The sequence below is a fragment of the Capricornis sumatraensis genome, chromosome 4 (assembly GCF_032405125.1).
Source record: "Capricornis sumatraensis isolate serow.1 chromosome 4, serow.2, whole genome shotgun sequence".
NCBI classification, from domain to species: Eukaryota; Metazoa; Chordata; class Mammalia; order Artiodactyla; family Bovidae; genus Capricornis; species Capricornis sumatraensis.
Window position 1 is genome coordinate 144,838,181 of NC_091072.1, and position 21,484 is coordinate 144,859,664.

Genomic DNA, 21,484 nt, shown 5'->3' on the forward strand with positions numbered 1-21,484 from the left:
TATTTAAGAGCAGAAACGGCTCAGGGAAGGATAAAGGTGAGCTACCTGATGGCAGCTGGACTTAGAATGCTGCAACAGACTCACTGATGTGGTTGGACACATGCTGAACATCCCCGGCTTGGTAGCTGCCTTTGCCTCTGAAGCTAGACCTGCAGAAAACTCACCTTGACCAGAACTGGTTTGATGAGTGTGTCACTCCCACCTTTTAGGGGAACAAACGCCTTCTGGCCCCCACAGAGTTCATTGCTGTCCAGAATCTTTGTGCTGATAGTGAAGTTTACATGACCTGAGAAGAAAGAGGGAGAAAGGAAGATATTGGCCCCACTGGCACAGGTACCAGTGAGGTCTCTTCCCCACTAGACTGTTGCTTCTTAAACTTGATGCATGCAAGTCACCTGTGGCTCTGGTTTGTTACAATAAGAGCTCTGCATCAGTGGATCTGGGGTGTGGCCCACAGTCTGCAGTTCCAAGAAGCTTCCAGGAGTCACTGATGCTGGTCTAGTGTGGTAGGCGGCCTCTAAGGGGCCCTGACAACCCCTGCCCTGATATTTACACTGCTCTGTCATCTTCTCCCTTTGCTTGTGGGCTGAATTTAGTGATACACTTCTAAAGAAGAGGATAGAGCAGAAGCAGTGAGATGTCACTTCTGAGATTGGTTAAAAAAAGACTGCAGGGACTTCCTTGGTGATCCAGTGATTGCGAATCCACCTTCCAGTGCAGAAGACGTGGGTTCGATCCCTGGTTGGAGAATTCAGTTCCCACATGCTGCAGAGCAACTTAGTCCGCAAGCTGCAATGAAGATTCAGCACAGCCAAAAAAGACTGCAGCTCTGTCTTGGGTTCCCTTTTCCCCTTGAGTCACTCACTGTGGACGAAGCCAGTTGTCATGTCAGGAGGCGGTCCGGTGGGAAGAGCCATGGGTTAGGAAACAGAGGGAGCCCACCAACCAACACCTGAGGCCAAGAACTGCAGCCTTCAGTCTAACAGCCTATGAGGATCAGAGGCTCTGGAATGACCCTAGATGTAAGTTCTCTCCTGGGCAAATCTTTGGAGGAGAACACAACCCTGGCTGAACTTCATGAGAGACCTTGGGCAAGAGGCACTCAGCTAAACCATACCAATCACTGACCTACAGAAACTGTGATAATAAACATTCTTTAAGGCTGCTAAATTTTAGGGTAATTTGTTAAGCAGCAGTAGATCACTAATTCACCCAAAGATCACAATTTGAGTTGCAAGGATTTAATCTGAGAGCAAATGACATCTGAAAGGATTATTGTGATGATTGTGTGTGTGTGTGTGTGTATGTGTGTGCCCACATGTGCATGCGACCAGTCAACTCTTTGGGATCCCATGGACTATAGCCCACCAGGCTCCTCTGTCCATGGAATTTTTCAGGCAAGAATACTAGAGTGGGTTGCCATTTCCTTCTCCAGGGGAGCTTCCTAACCCAACAATAGAACTTGGGTCTCTTGTGTCTCCTGAACTGGCAGGTTGATTCTTTACCACTACACCATGAGGGAAGCCCAAATTGTGATGATTAAATGAGTTAATAAATGTGACACAGTTAGGACAATGCCTGGCCCATAGTTAGTGTCTGACTAGTAACATGAAACTATATCCCTTGTCCTGGCATAAATATATTTTTTAAAATATTTATTTATTTGGTAGTACTGGGTCTTAGTTGCCGCACCTGGGATCTTTGATCATCTTCGTTGTGACAGGCAGGACACACGGGGTATTTTCTTAGCTGTGGCATGTGAACTCTTAGCTGCAGCATGTGGGATCTAGTTCCCGGACCAGGGATTGAACTTGGTCACTGGGAGTGTGGAGCCTTACCCACTGGACCACCAGGGAAGTCCTTGGTGTAAATTTTAAAAGCTCGCCCTTTCACACTTGAAATAGTCCGATGTGAATAATTTGGAGTCATCTATCAAAGAATATTTGCTCATTTATTTATAACCTAGACTTAAGAGGGAGAAAAATAGAGGCAAATATACAGAGAGGAAGGAGCAAACAAAGCAAATGTAGTACAGGAAAGGTAGCATTCCTAACCTCTGTTCTCTCCTTGTCTACCTGCCACGTCCTGCTCTTACCCAGTTTGACAGCGGTGATGTTCCAGTGATAGGATTTTGCTTCGTCAGCACACAGACAGGTGGAGGCCTGAGGGTCTGTCTGCGTTTCCACTCGGTACTCCTCTGACTTAGCTAGGTTAGTCTGAACCTAAAGAGGATATTTGAAAGATAAAGGATATAAATAGGACTTTTCTGGTGGTCCAGCAGTCAAGAATCCGCCTGCCAATGCAGCAGATACAAGTTCGATCACTAGTCTGGGAAGATCCCATGTGCCGAGGGGCCACTAAGCTCATGCACCACAAACCTGTGCTCTAGAGCCCAGGAGCCACAACCACTGAGCCCACGTGCTACAGCTACTAAAGCCTGCAGGGAGCCTGTGCTCCGAAACAAGAGTGACCACCACAATGAGAGGCTCGCACACCACTGTGAAGAGTAGCCCCCACTCACAGCAGCTAGAGAAAGCCTCCCAGAGAGAGCCCAAGTGGCAACAAAGACCCAGCACAGCCAAAATAAATCAATTAACTAAAATAAGTTTTAAAAAATAATAAAGGATATGAGTAAAGCAGACAATGCCCAGAAGGTTAGGAAGATGGGAGGGCCAAGACACTGATGTCTCATCTTTTTCTCTGGGGAGATGGGTATGCCTCCAGTGTAGGGGCTGATACCTGCTTCCTACATCCCCAGCTCTTACCCTGATACACTTCTTCAGGTAATTGAAGATGGTGGCAGTCAGACGGAAGGATTCACCACGAACCACTGAGTAAGGGAGCGTCAGATCAACAAAGAACGGCTTGAAGGCAGTCACTCCAACAGTGGGTGAGAGGCCAAAACCCTTGGACTGGGAGGTGCAGAAAGTCATGGCCTTCCACGTGGTGATGGTGTCAGGAATGGTGATGTGGACAGACTCCTGTCCCGAGTAGCTGCAAGGACACAAGAACTCAGCTACAAATTCGCCTACAGAAGTGACTATTTTGCTGCTCTTGTGCATGGTGGGGGAAAGCAACTGGACTGGAGGCCTAAGTGAATGTCAAGACTGTGAGTCTTCCGGTGAGGCTGTACAAGTATGGGAAAAGCATGTGTCTGAGGATTGGGGGAGGCGATATGTGTGTAAACGTATCTGTATGACAGCCCAGTGCCCTCCGAATCTGTGAGAATACGCATCCTTATGGTTTGTCAGGACAAGCAGGAAAGGAGTGAGCACAAACTGAACTAACATCAAGATGTGCCTTTCTGTCGGTGTGGCCCTGCCCTGTCTGCACTGTGCAAATGTGAAGATGTGTGGATTTGTTTTGAATGATTATATACAATTGTTTAAGAATCCAGGGAAAGAAAAACATTCTCATATTTCCATTAAACCTTCTTGGCTTGAGACTTCTGTTTATTCTTGCCACCTCTGCTTAATCTTTTCTGCTTCTGTTAGGTCCTTGCTCTTTCTGTCCTTTATTGTGCCCATCTTTGTGTGAAATGTTTCCTTGGTATCTCCAGTATTCTTGAAGAGATCTCTAGTCTTTCCCATTCTATTACTTTTCTCCATTTCTTTGCATTGTTCACTTAAGAAGGCTTTCTTATCTTTCCTCGCTATTCTCTGGCTTGAGACTTAGGTTCATTAGAAATTATCTGAGTCTGCGATTTCCCTGGTGGTCCAGTAGCTAAGAGTCTAGCTCGCAATGCAGGTAGTCTGGGTTTGATCCCTGGTCAGGGAACTAGATCCCACATGTTGCAACTAAAGGGCCCACATGCCACAACTAAGACCCAGTACAGTCAAATTAATTAATTTTAAAAAATTATCTGAGTCTGGGTTCTCTCCTGACTCCACGCTGTATATATATAATCTTGTTATACCTTTGAGGTATCACTTACCCCACAGGAAACAGATCCCACAGCCAAGTCTCTGGAAAGTACTGGCGAACCTGAGACTCTTCCAGCCGAACTGATGGAGTTGACTTGAAAGCCATTGGACTAACATCATTCACTGCTAAGGAGACAAGGAATAAGGGAAAAAGCAGAAGAGTTGAGTCACACGATAAGTCAAAGTAGAGGGACTACTAGCAAGACATTCAGAGGGAAGCGGAGAAAATGCAAGTCATAGATGAGGAGGAAGGACCACTGAGGAACTAACTGGTCACAAGGCTATTGGGGAAAGTGACAGGTGGGGATGTTTGGCCAGAGAATGAATAGATAAGAACTTCAGGCTTCAAAAGCCCACCCCATAGAAAGAGAGTGAAATGCTTGGGGAAACTGCCTGCATCTATAACCCACAATCCATTATCATCCTGGCTAGAGGCTCAGGGCAAGAAGAGGAGGCAAAGAGGGAGCTTTCAGAGTTCCGTGATTCTAAATATTTCAGTGAATCAGAGGCAGCTTACCTTCAGCCATCGTAACTCTGTGTCTTAAATTCTGGTGACTGCAATCTATTGGCCTCTTGATTTTGGCATTGGACAGTATTTTCAGGCCCACGTCCTGATAGGCACCAAAGGGACCAGAGAATGAAGTGTTAGAGGGGGTCCTTTCCCTTACTACAAAGGCTACTGCCTAGAAATTTCACCCTCAAAGGATTGAACCAACATATTTTTTGCCTATTAATTGTGAGACCTATACTCAGCCACCAAGACTGGTTCACTTCTATTCCAGTCAGTATGAAAGTCTCTCAGTGAAACTTATTTCATTGTATTTATATATGTATATATGCATGTATTATGCATGTGTATATACACACATACGCATACGTTTTTGCAGAATGATCATGACAATAAGTCTAGTTAACATCCATTACCATATATAATTTAAAAAAATTATTTTCTTGTGATGAGGACTTTTAAGATCTATTCTCTTAGCAACTTTCAAGCCTAATATCATTGGGCTTCTCCAGGGGCTCAGAAGTAAAGAATCCACCTGCAATGCAGGAGCCTCAAGTTTGATCCCTGGGTCAGGAAGACACCCCACTTTAGCATTTTTGCCTGGGAAATCCCATGACAGAAGAGCCTGGCAGGCTACAGTCCATGGGGTCGTAAAAGAGTTGGACTAAACAACAACAACTAAACAACAAGATACAGTATCGCTAGCTATAGTCGCTATGCTGTACATTACATTCCCAAGACTTGTTTATTTCACAACTGGAAGCTTGTACTTTCTGACCACATTTACCCATTTTGCCCACCCCCTATCTCCCATCTCTGGCAACTACAGTCTCTTTTCTGTATCTATGGGTCGGTTGTTAACTGTTGCTTTTAAATACCACGTATAAGTGAGATCATACAAGGTTTGTCTTTCTCCATCTGACTTATTTCACTTAGCATAATGCCCTCAAGGTCCATCCAGGTTGTTGCAAGTGACAAGATTTCATTCTTTTTTTGGCTAAATAGTAGTATTCCACGTACTTCATTGTTCGATATGTTTAATACTTCTTCCAAATATTAGTCACTGTATCCTTATTATTTGATTTGAAATGAATTTTCTGAGGGCAGAGACCATATCAACTTGATCAATTCAATAAAAATATATTGAGTGGATCAGGCTCAAAAATATACTGAAGGATAAAGTATTAGAGAGAACGAAAAGATTGAACAAGACCTGCTTCCTGACCTCAGAGAACCAATGGCCAGACATGGGCCAAAGCATCCCAAAACTTTGCTGATAAAATAAATGCAAAATCTTTTGTAATAGTAGGAGACTTCTGGTCTACCTTTCCTTGCAGTTTTGTTTTTGTTTTTGTTTTTTTTTCCTTCTATACTGATCCCATGAAAGTCAATGTTTGCAGACCCCAGAGAGAGGATAGGTGTATGGCCTCACATGTGGGAAACTTCTTCAAGCATAAGAACCAAGAGAGGCTCCTTGCCACCCAGGAGTTTCTTTCAAGATTTTGCCCCTGTCAGTGCCCACCTGAGCCCACATGCTTTTGTCTATATGGACTTTCCTCCCCACCCCTCCCGCCCCACCATTGTTTCTATGAGAACAAAATGGGTAAGAACATCGACCTGGAAAAAACTGAAAACGTCTATTTTTTCAGAGAGCCGAGGCCTCCACATGACAAGACGGTTGTTCCAACGCTCCTCAAGCACTGGCTCAATAAAGGGCTGCGGAAAGTTCCAATGATCAGACCCTGGACACTCGTCGTATTCAGCCACCTGATAAGGGTAGTGATTGTACCAGAATGGGAACATCCCATAGACCTGAGAAAAGACAGGAAAGGAAATTAATCTTTTTTTCTTAAGCAAATGAAATATTGACACAGTGAAATCACTTCTCTCAGCTTCTGTGGGCACAGTTTGATGTCCTTGTATTCTTTGTCCTCAGTTCAGTTCAGTTCAGTTCAGTTGCTCAGTCGTGTCTGACTCTTTGCAACCCCATGAATCGCAGCACACCAGGCCTCCCTGTCCATCACCATCTCCCAGAGTTCACTCAGACTCACGTCCATCGTGTCAGTAATGCCATCCAGCCATCTCATCCTCGGTCGTCCCCTTCTCCTCCTGCCCCCAATCCCTCCCAGCATCAGAGTCTTTTCCAATGAGTCAACTCTTCGCATGAGGTAGCCAAAGTTACTGGAGTTTCAGCTTTAGCATCATTCCTTCCAAAGAAATCCCAGGGTTAATCTCCTTCAGAATGGACTGGCTGGATCTCCTTGCAGTCCAAGAGACTCTCAAGAGTCTTCTCCAACACCACAGTTCAAAAGCATCAATTCTTCAGCACTCAGCCTTCTTCACAGTCCAACTCTCACATCCATACATGACGACAGGAAAAACCATAGCCTTGACTAGATGGACCTTAGTCGGCAAAGTAATGTCTCTGCTTTTGAATATACTATCTAGTTTGGTCATAACTTTTCTTCCAAGGAGTAAGCGTCTTTTAGTTTCTTCCATCCTAAGCCCCTTCCTCTAGTTCATCTTTTCTCATAATCTGATCTTTATCTCCTATTTCATCTTTCCTGATCCCTATGATCATATTAACCATGCCCTTCTCATATCGTGTTTTTTGGGGCTGGGGCATGCCAAGCAGCTTGCAGGATCTTAGTTCCCTGACCAGGGATTGAACCTGGGACCTAGCAGTGAAAGCCCTGAGTGCTAAACACTGGATTTCTAGGAATTTCCCATATCATCATTTCTACCTTCATGTCCACACCAACTTTGCCTCCACTGTTTCCCTGAGACTCTCTTTCCTGCTCCCTGGAATCCATCTTTTATCCTGATGCAGCCAGACTATCTTCTGTCGATCCCCTCTTGCCATGTCAGTAGGCCACTCACCGAACGATTGCTCAGTTCGCTCTCTGGTCTAAGCAGCAAGACACTCTCATCCACGGCCCGGACTGCACACAGGGACCCAGGGGCTGCCCGCAGCTGGAGGTCTACATCTGCTCCTGGAAGCTGCTGGGAAGGTGAGAAGCCAAGGGAAACCTGGGGAAGAGAAAAGGACAACACGGGGATCAGGTCAGGCTGGAGAGGAGGAGAAACAGTCATCAGCCATATGCCCTAAGTACGGTCCCTAGCCCACTCCTTCACTTTTTTTTTAGAGTCGCTTTGTCTTTTTTTTTTTTGATCCAGATCATTTTTAAAGTCTTTATTGAATTTGTTACAATATTGCTTCTGTTTAATATTTTGGTTTTTTGGCCACGAAGAATATGGGATTTTAACTCCTTGACCCAAACCCCCAGCATTGGAAGATGAAGTCTCAGCCACTGGACTGCCAGAGAATTCCCCCAAGTCCTTCACTTTTATACTGATTTTTCTTTGTAAAGTCTTGCCCTTTAGAAGCAGTGTCTTGTGATACAGTTGGAAAAAGTAAGCAGCACAGTAAAATAATACAGAAAGTTTAAAAGATGCAAAGTAGAAAGAGAATTTATGGAATAGGTCTACAGAACATGTGACTTCCCAGCATGACCTTTTAAAAGAAGCAGGAGAAACAGTTCAACAAACCATGCTAAAGATACAGAACATGGCATCCAGCTTCAACATTCTCCCCTGCCTTTCCCATTGGCCCTGCCTTATCTCCCTCCACCCCCAGGACACACAAGCTCCCTCTCTCTGCCCAGACCTTTCCTTCACCCGCCTTAACTGCCATTTTACCTGATTGTCAAAGCACATCTCCACAGAGAACTGGATTTTGTCCGCTATGACACCTCCACTGGGAAAAATGGCATAGACCACCAGGGAAGGATCAGGGGCTAATCTGGAGTTGAAGACCAGTGGGAGAGAGAAGGAGCCTTTCAGTCCTGAAAGAGAAGAGGGGATATTCAGGCATGAGAGTACATGCTCACCTACCAGTGACATCCAACCCTGTGTCTGCACTTCTCCCTGAGCCAACCACGGGCAAATTGTTTCTCATTTTTCCGATCTGTGGTTATTGTTCTGTTCTTGCTATTCCTGCTCTTGCTTCTAGTATAAGAACTGTTTCCTAGAAGTTTAAAGTTTTTTCTTGTCTCTCTTCTTTTTTCTTTCTTTTTTGTTTGTTGAATCAATGTAAAAACAATTTTACATTACAAATGTAATGTAAATTTACAGGAGACTTGGAAAACACAGAACCAAGTTACATGTAGTTCCACTATATATTACAATTATTTTTAAGTAGATAAATGAAGATTTTCAGTTGGTGTTTCAATATCAAACTCTCAAAAATTAACAGAATGAATACACAAAAAGTAGAAGGAAACTACCATAAAGGAGATCTGAAAAGCATTATAAACCAATTCAACTGGAAATTTAAAGTTTAAGTCTTCCAAGAGATTCATGAACAGTCACCTTGCATCCTGGACTTCAGGTGTTTCTGCCCCTCCATCTCCAAATTTCCTTTCCCTATTAACTAAAGAAGAGAAAAAATAAAAATCATCAACAACATAGAAGTTAGAGGAGTTTAGCCTTAGTCCAATCCTTACACCTCTCTGTAAGGAGAGGCTTCTTTCATAGTTCAGGAGTCCAGGTAAGTACTTTGTGGAGCATCCTTCAGCTTGTCATGTCTGATGGTACCCAGAATTCTGATGACTCTTCCTCCAGTTGGGGGTCTGCAAAGAACCAGGGGGTGGGTGGAAGGAGACACAGGCCACCATGGCTTTGGAACCAGACAGAACAGAAACCATTCTTCACAACAGATAGCTGACACCATTTCTTGAAGATCTCTAGGGTTTATTCTTTTATGATCCTTGTAACATAATGTCTACTAAAATCCATCCTTACAACCTTTTTAAAAAACATTTTTTTCTACTGAAGTATAGTTGATTTATAATGTTGTGCCAATCTCTGCTGGACAGCCAAGTGACTCAGTTATACACATATATACATTCTTTTTTTAACATTCTTTTCCATTATGGTTTATCCCAGGAGATTGGATATAGTTCCCTGTGCTATACAATAGGACCTTGTTTTCTATCCATTCTACATGTGATAGTTTGGATCTGCTAATCCCAAACACCCAATCTATCCCTCCAACAAGTCTCTTCCCCCTTGGCAACTACAAGTCTGTTCCTTCTTTCTGTGAGTCTGTTTCTGTTTTTACAACTTTAAAAAAATTATCACTCAATTCAAAATTCAGTGGAAGTTAAAGGTGGGGGGGTGGGGATAAATTGGGAATTTGGGATTAATATATGCACACTACTATATATAAAATAAATAACCAACAAGGACCTACTGTATAGCATAGGGAACTCTACTCAATACTCTGTAATAACCTCCAAGGGAAAAGAATCTGAAAAAGAATATATATACATATGTGTGTGTGTGTGTAATTAAATACCTGAAACTAACACAACATTGTAGATCAACTATACATAAATAAAAAATTTTTTAAAGAAGTCAGTGGAAATGAATGCATCTTGAACTGTCTTGAGTCCTCTGACATTTGACTCTCTGGCAAGAAATCTCTTTTTATCTCTCCCTTCCTGTTCACTCTCCCTTGAAAATGAACTCAGTGCAATGGTTTCTAAGTAGGCCAGCTCCTCAGGCTTCAGTCAAGTCTGCACTGATCTGCTCCAATTCCACTTTTCTCGTAAGCCTCCCACACTTCTGTCCTGAACTCAGTACACATACTATAACTGTACCTTATTATTTCCCACCCACCCCTCCTCATTCTGTTATTTGGATGATTGTTTTAGATTGATGGAGACACTGAAATGATTTAGGGGGAGAAAATGCTTTAAGAAGGTGATAAAGGAATAAAAAAAATTCTGGACCATCAAACCCGAGGTTCACATGAGTCCAGTTCTTGAGGACTTCCTGAGGAATTAGACTCATGGTGACCAGTAAAACTGTTAGTCTTGGTTTTTCTTTTTGTTTTTTTGGGTTTTTTTGGCCGCACAGCAGGGCACGCAGGATCTTACTTCCCTGACCAGGGATCAAACCCATGCCCCTTGGAGTGGAAGCTCAGATTCTTAACCACTGGACCACCAGGCAAGGCACCAAACTGCTTGTCTTTATACAGTTTTTTTCAGACTACAAGTTGTAATCACATTTCTCCAGAAAGTTGCTATCAAAGTTAACCCTATATTATCTATTTTAAAACACTGACCAATGAAACACATACGGAAATTTATTCTGAGTCCCCATCCTCTCCTCAGTCTCCCTCCCACCGACCCACCCTGCTCCCTTTCAGCCCGTGTCCGCAACATTTTCTCATTAACTCCTAGTATTATTTCCTCACACATTATTTCCCTGGACTCCTGTTCAAAATCTCCTTATTACCCATGTCCTCCCATCTTCTATACCTATATCAACACAGTAGCCACTGGGCACATATGACTCCTGGAGCCCTTGAAATGTGACTTGTCCAAACTCCTTTAAGTATAAAATACATACTTTGAATTTCTAATGCATACTTTGCTACACGGTTGAAACAAAAAAATGTAAAATATTTATTGATGATTTTTAATGTTGATTTCATGTGGAAATGATCATATGTTGAGTTAGATAAAATATCCTATAAAAGTTAGTTACCCCCATTATTTTAATTTTTTAATGTGGCAAATAAAGATTTAGAAATTACCTATATGGCTTGCATTACAGTTTTCTACAAAACTCTTTTGGTTGTACTTCACAGCCTGTGGGATCTTAGTTCCCCACCCAGGGACTGAACCTGCACTCCCTGCACTGGCAGAGCAGTCTTAACCACTGGACCACCAAGGAAGTCCTGTCTTATATCTCTATCCAGACTGTTCACTTGCTCTGACTCACTGTCCTTATTCCCTTTCCTTCCAGCCCCCGTCTCCCAGTCTCACATAGTAGGAGAAGGTGATTTCCTGGTCAGGGTTTGCATCAGCCGGATGGATGTAGTAATCCACCAGCACTTCCTGGGGCCGGCCACATTCCAAGATGCCACTTGATCGACGGATGCCAAGGAAGCTGCGAGTCGTGTTGTAGAAAGGCTGCAGGTGCAAGTAGGCATTTTGGTAGTAACGAGGCCCTTGTTTTGGATCATGTGTCTCTTCCAATTGGAACCTGCCCTGAGAAAGAGAGAGAGAGGGAAAAAAAGACCTTTAAAGGCATGTACCCCAACTATATCAACCCGGTAGGGCTGTTGTGATTCTCAAATAGGTACTGCCTAAGAGTGGCATGTAGATATTTCGCTAGAGGTCCAACCAAGAATGTTTGAGGACTCCATAACAGTGGTTACTAGAAGCAACATTGTGGTATGTCAGGGTGTAAAGTAAGAGCTGAATTATAGCCGTCAGGTAATAGAAAATTGTCGGTGATATACCTTCATACACTGATGCAAAGGAGAGAGAAGTTTGACTAAGAGATTAAAGAATGTATCTCAAATCTAAGAAAACTAGATACAGAGGATAATAAGACTGAAAAGCAATCAATCAATCAATATCAGGCTACCCTGGTGGTCCAGTGGTTAAGACTTCATGCTTCCAATGCAGGGGGCATGGGTTTGATCCCCGGTCAGGGAACTAGATCCCACGTGCCAAACAGTCACACATACAAAAAAAGACTGAAAATAATCGTTTCTAAGAGGAGTGATTGAGTGATGCCTAGAGTACAGAAATAGGCAAATTAGTCACAACAGAAATAGTACATATTTGCTTATGGGCTATAGTTCTTCCTCCTTCCCCACAGCAACATCCTCTACCAAGGAATCATAGACCCTTTTGGTCTAACTGTGGACCCACCAGGTGACTTGTTTTGGGGAATGGATATTCAAATATGTGAGCTAACTAGAGGCTCAGAAAAGTCTTTGTATGTCTTTTGCATCTCTTCACTGCCATAAGAATGGGTATGTGCTTAATCACTCAGTTGTGTCCGACTCTTTAAGACCTTGTAGACTGTAGCCCGCCAGGCTTCTCTGTCCATGGGATTTTTCAGGCAAGAATACTGAAGTGGGCTGCTATATCCTCCTCCAGGGGAATCTTCCTGACCCAGAGATCGAACCTACATCCCCTGTGTCTTCTGCATTGCAGGTGGACTCTTTACCCACTGAACCATTGGTATACCTGGACTGTCTCAGCAGATCATGAGACAGGTGGAGCGCAAGCCTACAGTCAACTGGTCCACAGACATAGGGAACTCCACGAAGACCAGTAAATACTTCCTGTTGTGTAACACTGAAGTTCTGTAGTTTGTTTTTTTGTTTGGTTTCTTAGTTCCCCGATCAGGGATTGAACCTGTCACCCTCAGCAGTGAAAGCACATCCTAACCATGGAAAAGCCAGGGAATTACCCTGCAGTTGTTTGTGAAGCAGCAATTGATAACTGGTACAAATAACCTTCTAAGTTGTGCAAAATCTAGAATTCTCTTTGCTGTTTTATGAGTAATAAGAAGAAGGAAAGGGGGAGTGAGAGGAAGAAGATGATTCTGAACCATTTTTTCCTCCCTAATTTGACATGCGAAGAGTTGACTCATTGGAAAAGACTCTGATGCTGGGAGGGATTGGGGGCAGGAGGAGAAGGGGACGACAGAGGATGAGATGGCTGGATGGCATCACTGGCTCGATGGACGTGAATCTGAGTGAACTCCGGGAGTTGGTGATGGACAGGGAGGCCTGGCGTGCTGTGATTCATGGGGTCACAAAGAGTCGGACACGACTGAGCAACTGAACTGAACTGAATCTGATTTCAAATAGAGAACCAGATAGAGAGGCAGTTAAGTTATAAAATGAATTAATAGAAATAGCAATTTTTGTAATTTGAAGGGTCATTTATTTGATGAGAATTAAAAATGGTGGTGTCTAAGAAAAACTTTCTGTCACAGGGAGGGCAGAACTGGTGAGTAAGTGGGGTGATGGACTTACCAGGAGGGCAGAGAGAGAAACAAGGACATTCTGAAGTTTTCCTTCAGATGGTCTTCTGTGCTGGAAAGGGGAACTCCCAGTGCTTACCTCCAGAGAAATGCTTTTCCCGTTCCAATTAGCTGTGTCTAGATTGAAGGCAGCGAGGCCATTGTTGTCAGTAGTTAGGATCTGGTTGATGTTTCCATTTTCTCCAGGAATCACCAGATACACTGGATGATGCTTGAGGAGGGAGCCATCATGGCCCTTCACTCTTATCTGAGGGGCGAAGGTCATTAGAGTCAGGTTTGGAATACATTCAAAATTCTAAGGAGACATTTCAGGAAAGAGTCCAGAAAAAGGTAAATGTGATGTGGAGAGTCGTAAATGAGGCTCTACGAGGAACGGAGAAACACACAGAAGTAGCTCGACCTGGAGCAGAGATAGACTTGCCACACATAGGATGGACCTAGATATTGTCACACTGAGTAAAGTCAGTCAGACAGAGAAGGAGAAATATCATATAACACCCCTTATATGTGGAATCTAAGATGAAATGATACAAATGCACTGCTTACAAAACAGAGGCTCACAGACTTAGAGGCTCACAACTTAAGGCTGTGGTGGGGAAGGAATAGTTAGGGAGTTTGGAATGGACATGTACACTCTGCTATATTTAAAATGGATAACCAACAAGAACCTACTGTATAGCACAGAGAACTCTGTTCAGTGTTATGTGGCAGCATAATGTAACAGTGGATGGGAAGGGGCTTTGGGGGAGAATGGATACATGTATATGTATGCCTGAGTCCCTTTGCTGTTCACCTGAAATTATCACAACACTTTTAATCACCTATACCCCAATACAAAATAAAATGTTAAAAAAAAAAAAAATGAATGAACGCAAAAGAAGTAGATTTGCCACGTGGCTTAGGAAACATCAGGGCTCCTCTTTTTCATACCCCGCTGCCAAAGCTCTGTATATTTTTTTGCTTTCATTTTCCTACAGAGCATCCTCTTCCACTCCTAAATTGTATAATCCTTAGGCTCTAAGACAGTGTGGACCTACTCTTGGTCTAAAGAAGAGATGACCAAGGAATAACGGATCTGAATATGTACAATAGTACGGTGTTCAACAATTATTTGGGAAGTGAAGAAGATAAGCTAGAGAGAGGGGTGGAATGCTAGGAATCAGAGAGAAGACACTACAATTTTTTAAATCTCTAAAGACGATGCTTAAGGAGCCATAAGTGGCTCTCTGTGGCAGGAAGTTTGATATTAACCTTGCCTAGATGCAGAAACTCAGACTAGATGATCTCACCAGGTAACTTGCAGCTCTAAAATTCAAAGACTGACACAGGAGGAGGGGAACCCCTGGCATTGGGAGGGTCATTGAAGTCACATTAGTATTTAAGGCACATCTCACGTGAGATTAAGGACACACAGTGCCAGGAGTTAAGCACATACTCTGGAGCAAGGGTCTCCAACCTCCAGGATCTAATGCCTGCTGATCTGAAGTAGATCTGATGCACTAATAATAGAAACAAAGTGCACAATAAATGTAATCCACTTGAATCATCCTAAGACCATCCCCCCCACATCTTCCACAAAAGCGGTCCCTGGTGCAAAAAAGGTTGGGGACTGTTGCTCTAGAGGCAGGCTGCCTAGCTCTGACCATAATTACCACTTATGAGCTGCATAACCTTGGGAAAATCATCGAACTTCACTAACCTCTCTGTGTCTCAGCCTTTTTGTCTGTCAAATGGGGCCAATAATAATGTCCAACTCAGGATTGTTTTACAGATTAAAGTGAATACATATGGAATACTTGGAAAAATGCCAAGTTAATATATGTTCAGGAAGGAGTTGACAGGGTGGTTAAGCATTTTTTGTCTGAGCAGAGATGAGTTTCAACATACCTTTCCACTGAAGGGGAAATTGGGGTAATAATAGTCATTGGTGTCTTCGAAGGTCATGGATCCCATTTGTGAAGAAATGTGTATATCCCGAGTGGTGTTGGCCTCCACTCCTGCAGAGGGAAACCAGATGTATGATGATCTAAATACCTAACATCCTCATCTTCATGTTTAACATAAGACTGCCTGAAAGGATGATGCCGCAGGAAGTGAGAAGATGACTATCATTCTGACCAAAGATCTAAACTAACTCCTCCTTCCCAAACTTTTGGGGAAATAGGGAATGGATGGCAGATGAAATCTGACATTTCCCATTGACTGTGAACTTAGAACGGAGTCCCTTCTAAGCACTGATGAAGGCGAGTCTTGTGTCGTCCGAGTTGTTGTTCAGTCACTAAATTATGTCCAGCTCTTTGCGACCCCACAGACTGCAGCACGTCAAGCTTCCCTGTCCTTCACTAACTCCGGGAGTTTGCTCAAACTCATGTCCACTGAGTAAGTGATGCCATCTAACCATCTCATCCTGTCAACCCCCTTCTCCTCCCCTCAATCTTTCCCAGCATCAGGGGCTTTTCCAATGAGTTGGTTCTTTGAATCAGGTGGCAAATGTATTGCAGCTTCAGCATCAGTCCTTTCAATGAATATTCAAGGTTGATTTCCATTAGGATCGACTGGTTTCATCTCCTTGCAGTCCAAGGGACTCTCAAGAGTCTTCTCCAGCATCACCATTTGAAATCATCAATTCTTTGGCGCTCGGCCTTCTTTATGGTCCAACTCTCACATCCATACATGACTATTGGAAAAACCATAGCTTTGACTATACAGGGTCTCTCTCTTGGATAACTCTTTTCCCTTCCCTTTTCTTAATGAAGCAAGGAACATCCCACTTACCTGTCCCTTCCTCCACCACAGTAGCCATGATATTGATGTCTTGTCTGTAATAATACCCAGTGAAGTTGAACATGGACATGGCCACAGAAGTTGAGATGCATCCTGCTTTGTCAATCTAGTGAGGCAATCAGAGAGAGAGAGAGGAAGAAAGAGGGTGAATAACCTAATCTCTACTTCTTTTTAAGTTTATCTATTTACTTGGCTGCTCTGGCCTTAGATGTGACACAGGAGATCTTTCATTGCAGCACACAGGCTATCTGTTGTGATTATACAGGCTCTAGGGCACACGGGCTCTCTAGTTGTGGTGCAGGGTTTCAATAGTTACGGCTCCCAGGCTTAGCTGCTGAGCAGCATGTGGAATCTTTAGTTCCCTGATCAGGGATTGAACCCACATACTCTGCATTGAAAGGCAAATTCTTAACCACTGGACCACCAGGGAAGACCCTAATCTCTACTTCTAACTCATGATGTCCTGTAGAAGAAAATTATTTCTTATCTCTATACTTCAGTTTCTCAAATTTTTTTGTGTGTGTGTGCCACATGGCTTATGGGATCTTAGTTCCCCAAACAGAGATTGAACCTGGGCCTTTGGCAATGAAAGCATGGAGTTCTAACCACTGGACCACCAGGGAATTCCCAGTTTCTCCATCTTTAAGATAGAAAAAGTATTCCATAACATGAAGCATACACCCATACATGACTTGGAACTTCCAAGATATGAGAAGGAGAAAAGAACCACCTTCAGAACAGGAAAATTGTATCTTCCAAGGGTTTAGGTTAATCTCTTGATCCCAAGGCAGATTCTAAAAGAGCTTTATCTTTGGAGGGATAAAAAGATTTCTGTGTTTTTAGAAATGAGGTACTAATCACATGAAATTATTTCTACTCTGGGTGTTTTTAACCACTTTTCTATATCGGTGCTTGCTTACTTACTCTTTAGGACATAAGAATAAGGTTCCTTTTCTACATCTTGTTTTACTCACGTGTCCAGAGACTTTCTTGCATCTGTCAGGTAAATGTTCCCGTTCTGGATCTGGATACCGGTAAATATATGGCTTTTGACACACTGATACGTGCACTACTCCTTGCATGGGCTTTCCATAGGTGTACCTAACCCAGAAAAACATGAGGAATCAGAGAGGGGCAAATCCACCTGTGATCCAGGCCCTCCTCCCCTAAACACTTTTCCTTTCTTCCGCATGCCCATCTCTGTAAGCGCTCTGACAGCCCCACCTTTCTCCGGCTCTCATTCACATCTCTGCTCTACTCAAAGCTTTAGAGTATTGCCATTGCACAATAAATACCATCCAAAGGACAACAGTGTCTTTCTTTTTCCTTACTCCTCCTTCCCATGGGATTCAATACTGTGCTCTGCACAAAGTAGATTCTAAACCAATAATGCCAGCTGAGAAAGCAGAGGAAAGTAAGCACAAAAATGCAGATAATGTGTCCCTGGGATTTCCCTTGTGGTTCAGTGGTTAAGACTTCACCTTCCGATGCAGAGGATGCGGGTTAAACCCCTGGTCCAGGAATTAAGATCCCACATGCCTCATGGCCGAAAAACCAAAACATAAAATAGAAGCAATATTGTAACAAATGTCAATAAAGACTTTTTGAAAAATGGTCCACATAAAAACAAATTTTTAAAAAAGTGTGTTTTTGCAGAAATTGTGACTCTGAGCCACATAAAACATCACAAAATTTAACCACTACCTCCACAATCCTCTCCTCATAACACTCGATCACAACATCTCTCAATATAGCTTTCATCCTCAGTGGATCCAAAGCTTTATTCTTACCTACTACAAACTTTCACTAAGAATGAGTCTTCCGCCATTGATAACTGTTTGGGTTCCACCACTTCCACTTTAAACTTAGGCAGCACTGGAAAGAGTAGAAAGAGAGATGGAAAATGAAGAGGAAGAAAGTTTTACTACACAGGTAGTGAACAGAGGGGTATAAAACAGTGATAATAATTATCTACTTAAATTGCTCAATCACGTTCAACTCTTTGCAGCCCCGTGGACTGTAGACTTCTCTGTCCTTGGAATTTTCCAGGCAAGAATAAACTGAAGTGGGGTGCCATTTCCTACTTCAGGAGATCTTCCTGATCCAGGGATGGAACCCAGGACTCCTGTATTAGTAGGAGGATTCTTTACCACTAGGGCCACCTGGGAAGCCCGGCTAATTAAATTAATGGGGCATTATTAAGGGAAAATCCTCCAAGTTACTGATTTAGCACTAAAATGAATAAATAATCCCTTTAAAATAAAAGTAAGAATTAGATTTGTTTAAAGAGAAACACATACCACAGACAGAGTGTGAGCCATCTCAGAAGGGGAGAGGCGTGAAAATATGGGATGGTTAGTTTGTATGGGCTGGGTAATTTCATAGGCTGGGCTTCCCTGGTGGCTCAGCAGTAAAGAATCCACCTACTAATGCAGGAGATGCTGGTTTGATCCCTTGGTCAGGAAGACCCCCTGGAGAAAGAAATGGCAGCCCACTCCAGTATTCTTATCTGGGAAATCCCACCGACAGAGGAGCCTGGAGGGCTATAGTCCATGGGGTCACCAAATAGTTGGACATGACTTAGCAACTAAACAACAGCAAAAATTTCATAGGCTAATGAGCAGGAAGAGTAATCCAACTATTTTGGGGAAGAGATGGAGATTTCCAGGCTGGTTCACAGCCCACTTTCTTATCTCTGATGGCCAGCCTGGGACCTGTCATGGCGCTAGTGGGTGTGTCACTTAGCTTATGCTAATGTGTTACAATGAGTGTATATTGTTGTTGTTGTTCAGTCACCAAGTCGTGTTTGGCTTTTTGCAGCCCCGTGGAATGCAGTACACCAGGCTTCCCTGTCCCTCATCATCTCCCAGAGTTTGCCCAAGTTCATGTCCATTGGATTGGTGATGAGGCTCCACTGGAAGTAAAATCTTCTGCCATCTTTGACCTAGTTCCACAGTAAGTTTCACTTGACCTTTGCTGGTTCTTACACAAGATCATGTCCAACACTCTGACCTACTAACTCTCCCACCTACCATATTCTTCCACACTGAAGGTACCAAAGGTCTTGCCATCAGCCACAGCCACACTGTAGGTACCCAGCGTTGCCTCTGGTGCCAGCTGGAAGGACAGGTCTACGATGCCTTGCTTGGGCACCACGTTCAGCCACTGTGCAATCCTATTGTTATTTGGATCCTGTGCTCAAGAAAAAGAAATCTCATGACATGCCTGCCTCTTTGATTCCCACCCTGCACTGCAGAAAGCAGGTAAAGAAGCAAAAAGCAGGTAAAGAATCCCACCTGCTGTTCATAACCCCTGTGGTCTGCATCCAGGAAGAAAAGAACCCTCGGTGGATTCAAATAGTTAGACTAGGTTCTTTAAAATGTTATCCAGTTTCAGAATGTTATCCAGGATAACATTATTTATGTAAGATATTCTTTACAAAGCATGCTAATTCTTGGTCCCTTAAGACAGGTAACTCTGAAGGACTGACTACCTGAAAGAGAGCTAATTTGATGGGAAAATGGAGGGGGTATTGTGGGGAATTCTTGCCTCTTTCTTAACACTTCTCACAGGTATCCTTGTCATGTTCAGTGGCTGAGTGTCTGTGATATTAGCCATCCCAAAGACTAAGAGGGGTACAGAACCAAGCTCTGCTGGACTGACACAGCACAGAGAAAGAAGTTGCAGGAATCAGAATAGGGACGTTCATCACTGTAGAGGTTGCTGTCCTTATTTACAGAGGTTGAGGGGCGGGGTGGGCAGAGGCAAGTGAACAGGCACAGCTTAGGTGGAATCGCAGGCGCCTGGGGCCAGTGCAAAGTCTCAGGCTCTGGACCAAGATCCCATGATTGTTGCTGGTTTGGGGGCTTAGCATCAACCACCTTCTGCACAGAGGACAGCAAAAAAGAAAGAAACTTCTACTTACCTGCAGTTCCACAATGGAGTACTGAAAAAGAAAACCAGATAATAAGGGTTAAAGCAGAGCTAGCAATAAGGGTAGGCTTGCTGAAAGCAAAAAGTTCACAAAGGCCTCTCTCTTTCTCTGTTACCTACCCCTTCCTTTCTAAATGGCTCTTTCATGCCTTGGTAAGAGTAACAACGAGGCAAAGCCTTATGGGTTGGGAGAGCAGAAAGAAGAGCTTTCCTAAAGGGATTGCTAGTCTCCAAAACCTTTGAAGAAATGGAACTTCTGACCCTCAGCATCCTTCAGTGCTCTGTGACTGAGTTTTTCCATACATGTCCTAAAGGAAAGTATTAGTATCTGGTGGGTGGTGGTTTGTTCAGTCGCTAACTTGTGTCCGACTCTTTGTGACCGCATGGACTGCAGCACATCAGGCTCCCTAGTCCTTCACTGTCTCCCAGAGTTTGCTCAAATTCATGTCCATCAAATCATGGTGACGCTATCCACCATCTCATTCTCTGGAGACTCCCTCATATTTGAACCTCTTCTTGGGAGCCAACTATCTCCTAGCCTCCTCCTCTACTTTCTGAACACCAGTGGGCAAGAATCTTACTTTCAAGCAGTGCAAAATAATTTATTTTTTAAAAATGTTTGAAATAGCTCCATCAAAGGATCATGTGTCATTTCCTCAAGGAAATGGACATGAAAACCACTAAGTTTAATTGGAGAAGGAGTCCTTGTGCGAGGTGTCGAAGTGTCATCCCAAATTACTTGTTAATTAAAAAAAAAGAACACACCTTACCACTGGAGAAATTAGTCTGTCGTCACCCTAACTAAGCAATCAAACTCACCATCCACCCTAACTAAGCAATCAAACTCACCATCCACCCTAACTAAGCAATCAAACTCACCATCCACCCTAAGCAATCAAACTCACCATCCATCCTAACTAAGCAATCAAACTCACCATCATTAATAACGGGGCAACGTGACATTATGTACCTCCTGAAGAGACATATTTGAGGTTCCCAACATTATCTATCTTTTTAACCAAATATTTTTACAAAAAGTTTAGTTTAAACCTAAGACTTCAGAACTGCCTTCAGAAGATAAAAGAACAAGTTATATTACACAGTGAGAAATAATCAGGCAAATCAAGAATATTGAATATTCCATAAGACAACTATGCTGCTATGCTAAGTTGTTTCAGTTGTATTCGACTCTGTGAGACCCTATGGACCATAGCCTGCCAGGCTCCTCTGTCCATGGGATTCTCCAGGCAAGAATACTGGAGTGGTTAGCCATTCCCTTCTCCAGGGGATCTTCCCAACCCAGGGAACAACCTGTATCTCTTTTGCCTCCTACATTGACAGGCAGGTTTTTTGTTTTTTTGTTTTTTTCCTACCACTAGCGCCACCTGGGAAGCCCTTCCACCTAGGCTTTCTCAAAAGTAAATATTATATTCCATAATGGGAACATTCTATAAGTCATCTAGCCTGACATCATCGC

The 21,484-nt window shown here is 43.2% G+C and overlaps 1 protein-coding gene across 1 annotated transcript in view; it reads right to left on the reverse strand.

Moving 5' to 3' along the window:
- Positions 1-21,484, reverse strand: part of A2ML1 (alpha-2-macroglobulin like 1) — a 49,829-nt gene that overhangs the window by 21,826 nt on the left and 6,519 nt on the right. The window contains exons 5-21 of the mRNA XM_068971672.1: positions 20,000-20,020; positions 19,107-19,266; positions 17,865-17,949; positions 17,049-17,175; positions 16,066-16,180; positions 15,178-15,287; positions 13,370-13,537; positions 11,268-11,492; positions 8,803-8,863; positions 8,131-8,276; positions 7,312-7,461; positions 6,049-6,243; positions 4,437-4,534; positions 3,935-4,033; positions 2,766-2,994; positions 2,096-2,222; positions 165-286 (exon numbers count right to left, since the gene is read on the reverse strand). Coding sequence (XP_068827773.1) covers positions 165-286; positions 2,096-2,222; positions 2,766-2,994; positions 3,935-4,033; positions 4,437-4,534; positions 6,049-6,243; positions 7,312-7,461; positions 8,131-8,276; positions 8,803-8,863; positions 11,268-11,492; positions 13,370-13,537; positions 15,178-15,287; positions 16,066-16,180; positions 17,049-17,175; positions 17,865-17,949; positions 19,107-19,266; positions 20,000-20,020 — 2,238 coding nt within the window. The remainder of the gene's footprint in view (positions 1-164; positions 287-2,095; positions 2,223-2,765; positions 2,995-3,934; positions 4,034-4,436; positions 4,535-6,048; positions 6,244-7,311; positions 7,462-8,130; positions 8,277-8,802; positions 8,864-11,267; positions 11,493-13,369; positions 13,538-15,177; positions 15,288-16,065; positions 16,181-17,048; positions 17,176-17,864; positions 17,950-19,106; positions 19,267-19,999; positions 20,021-21,484) is intronic.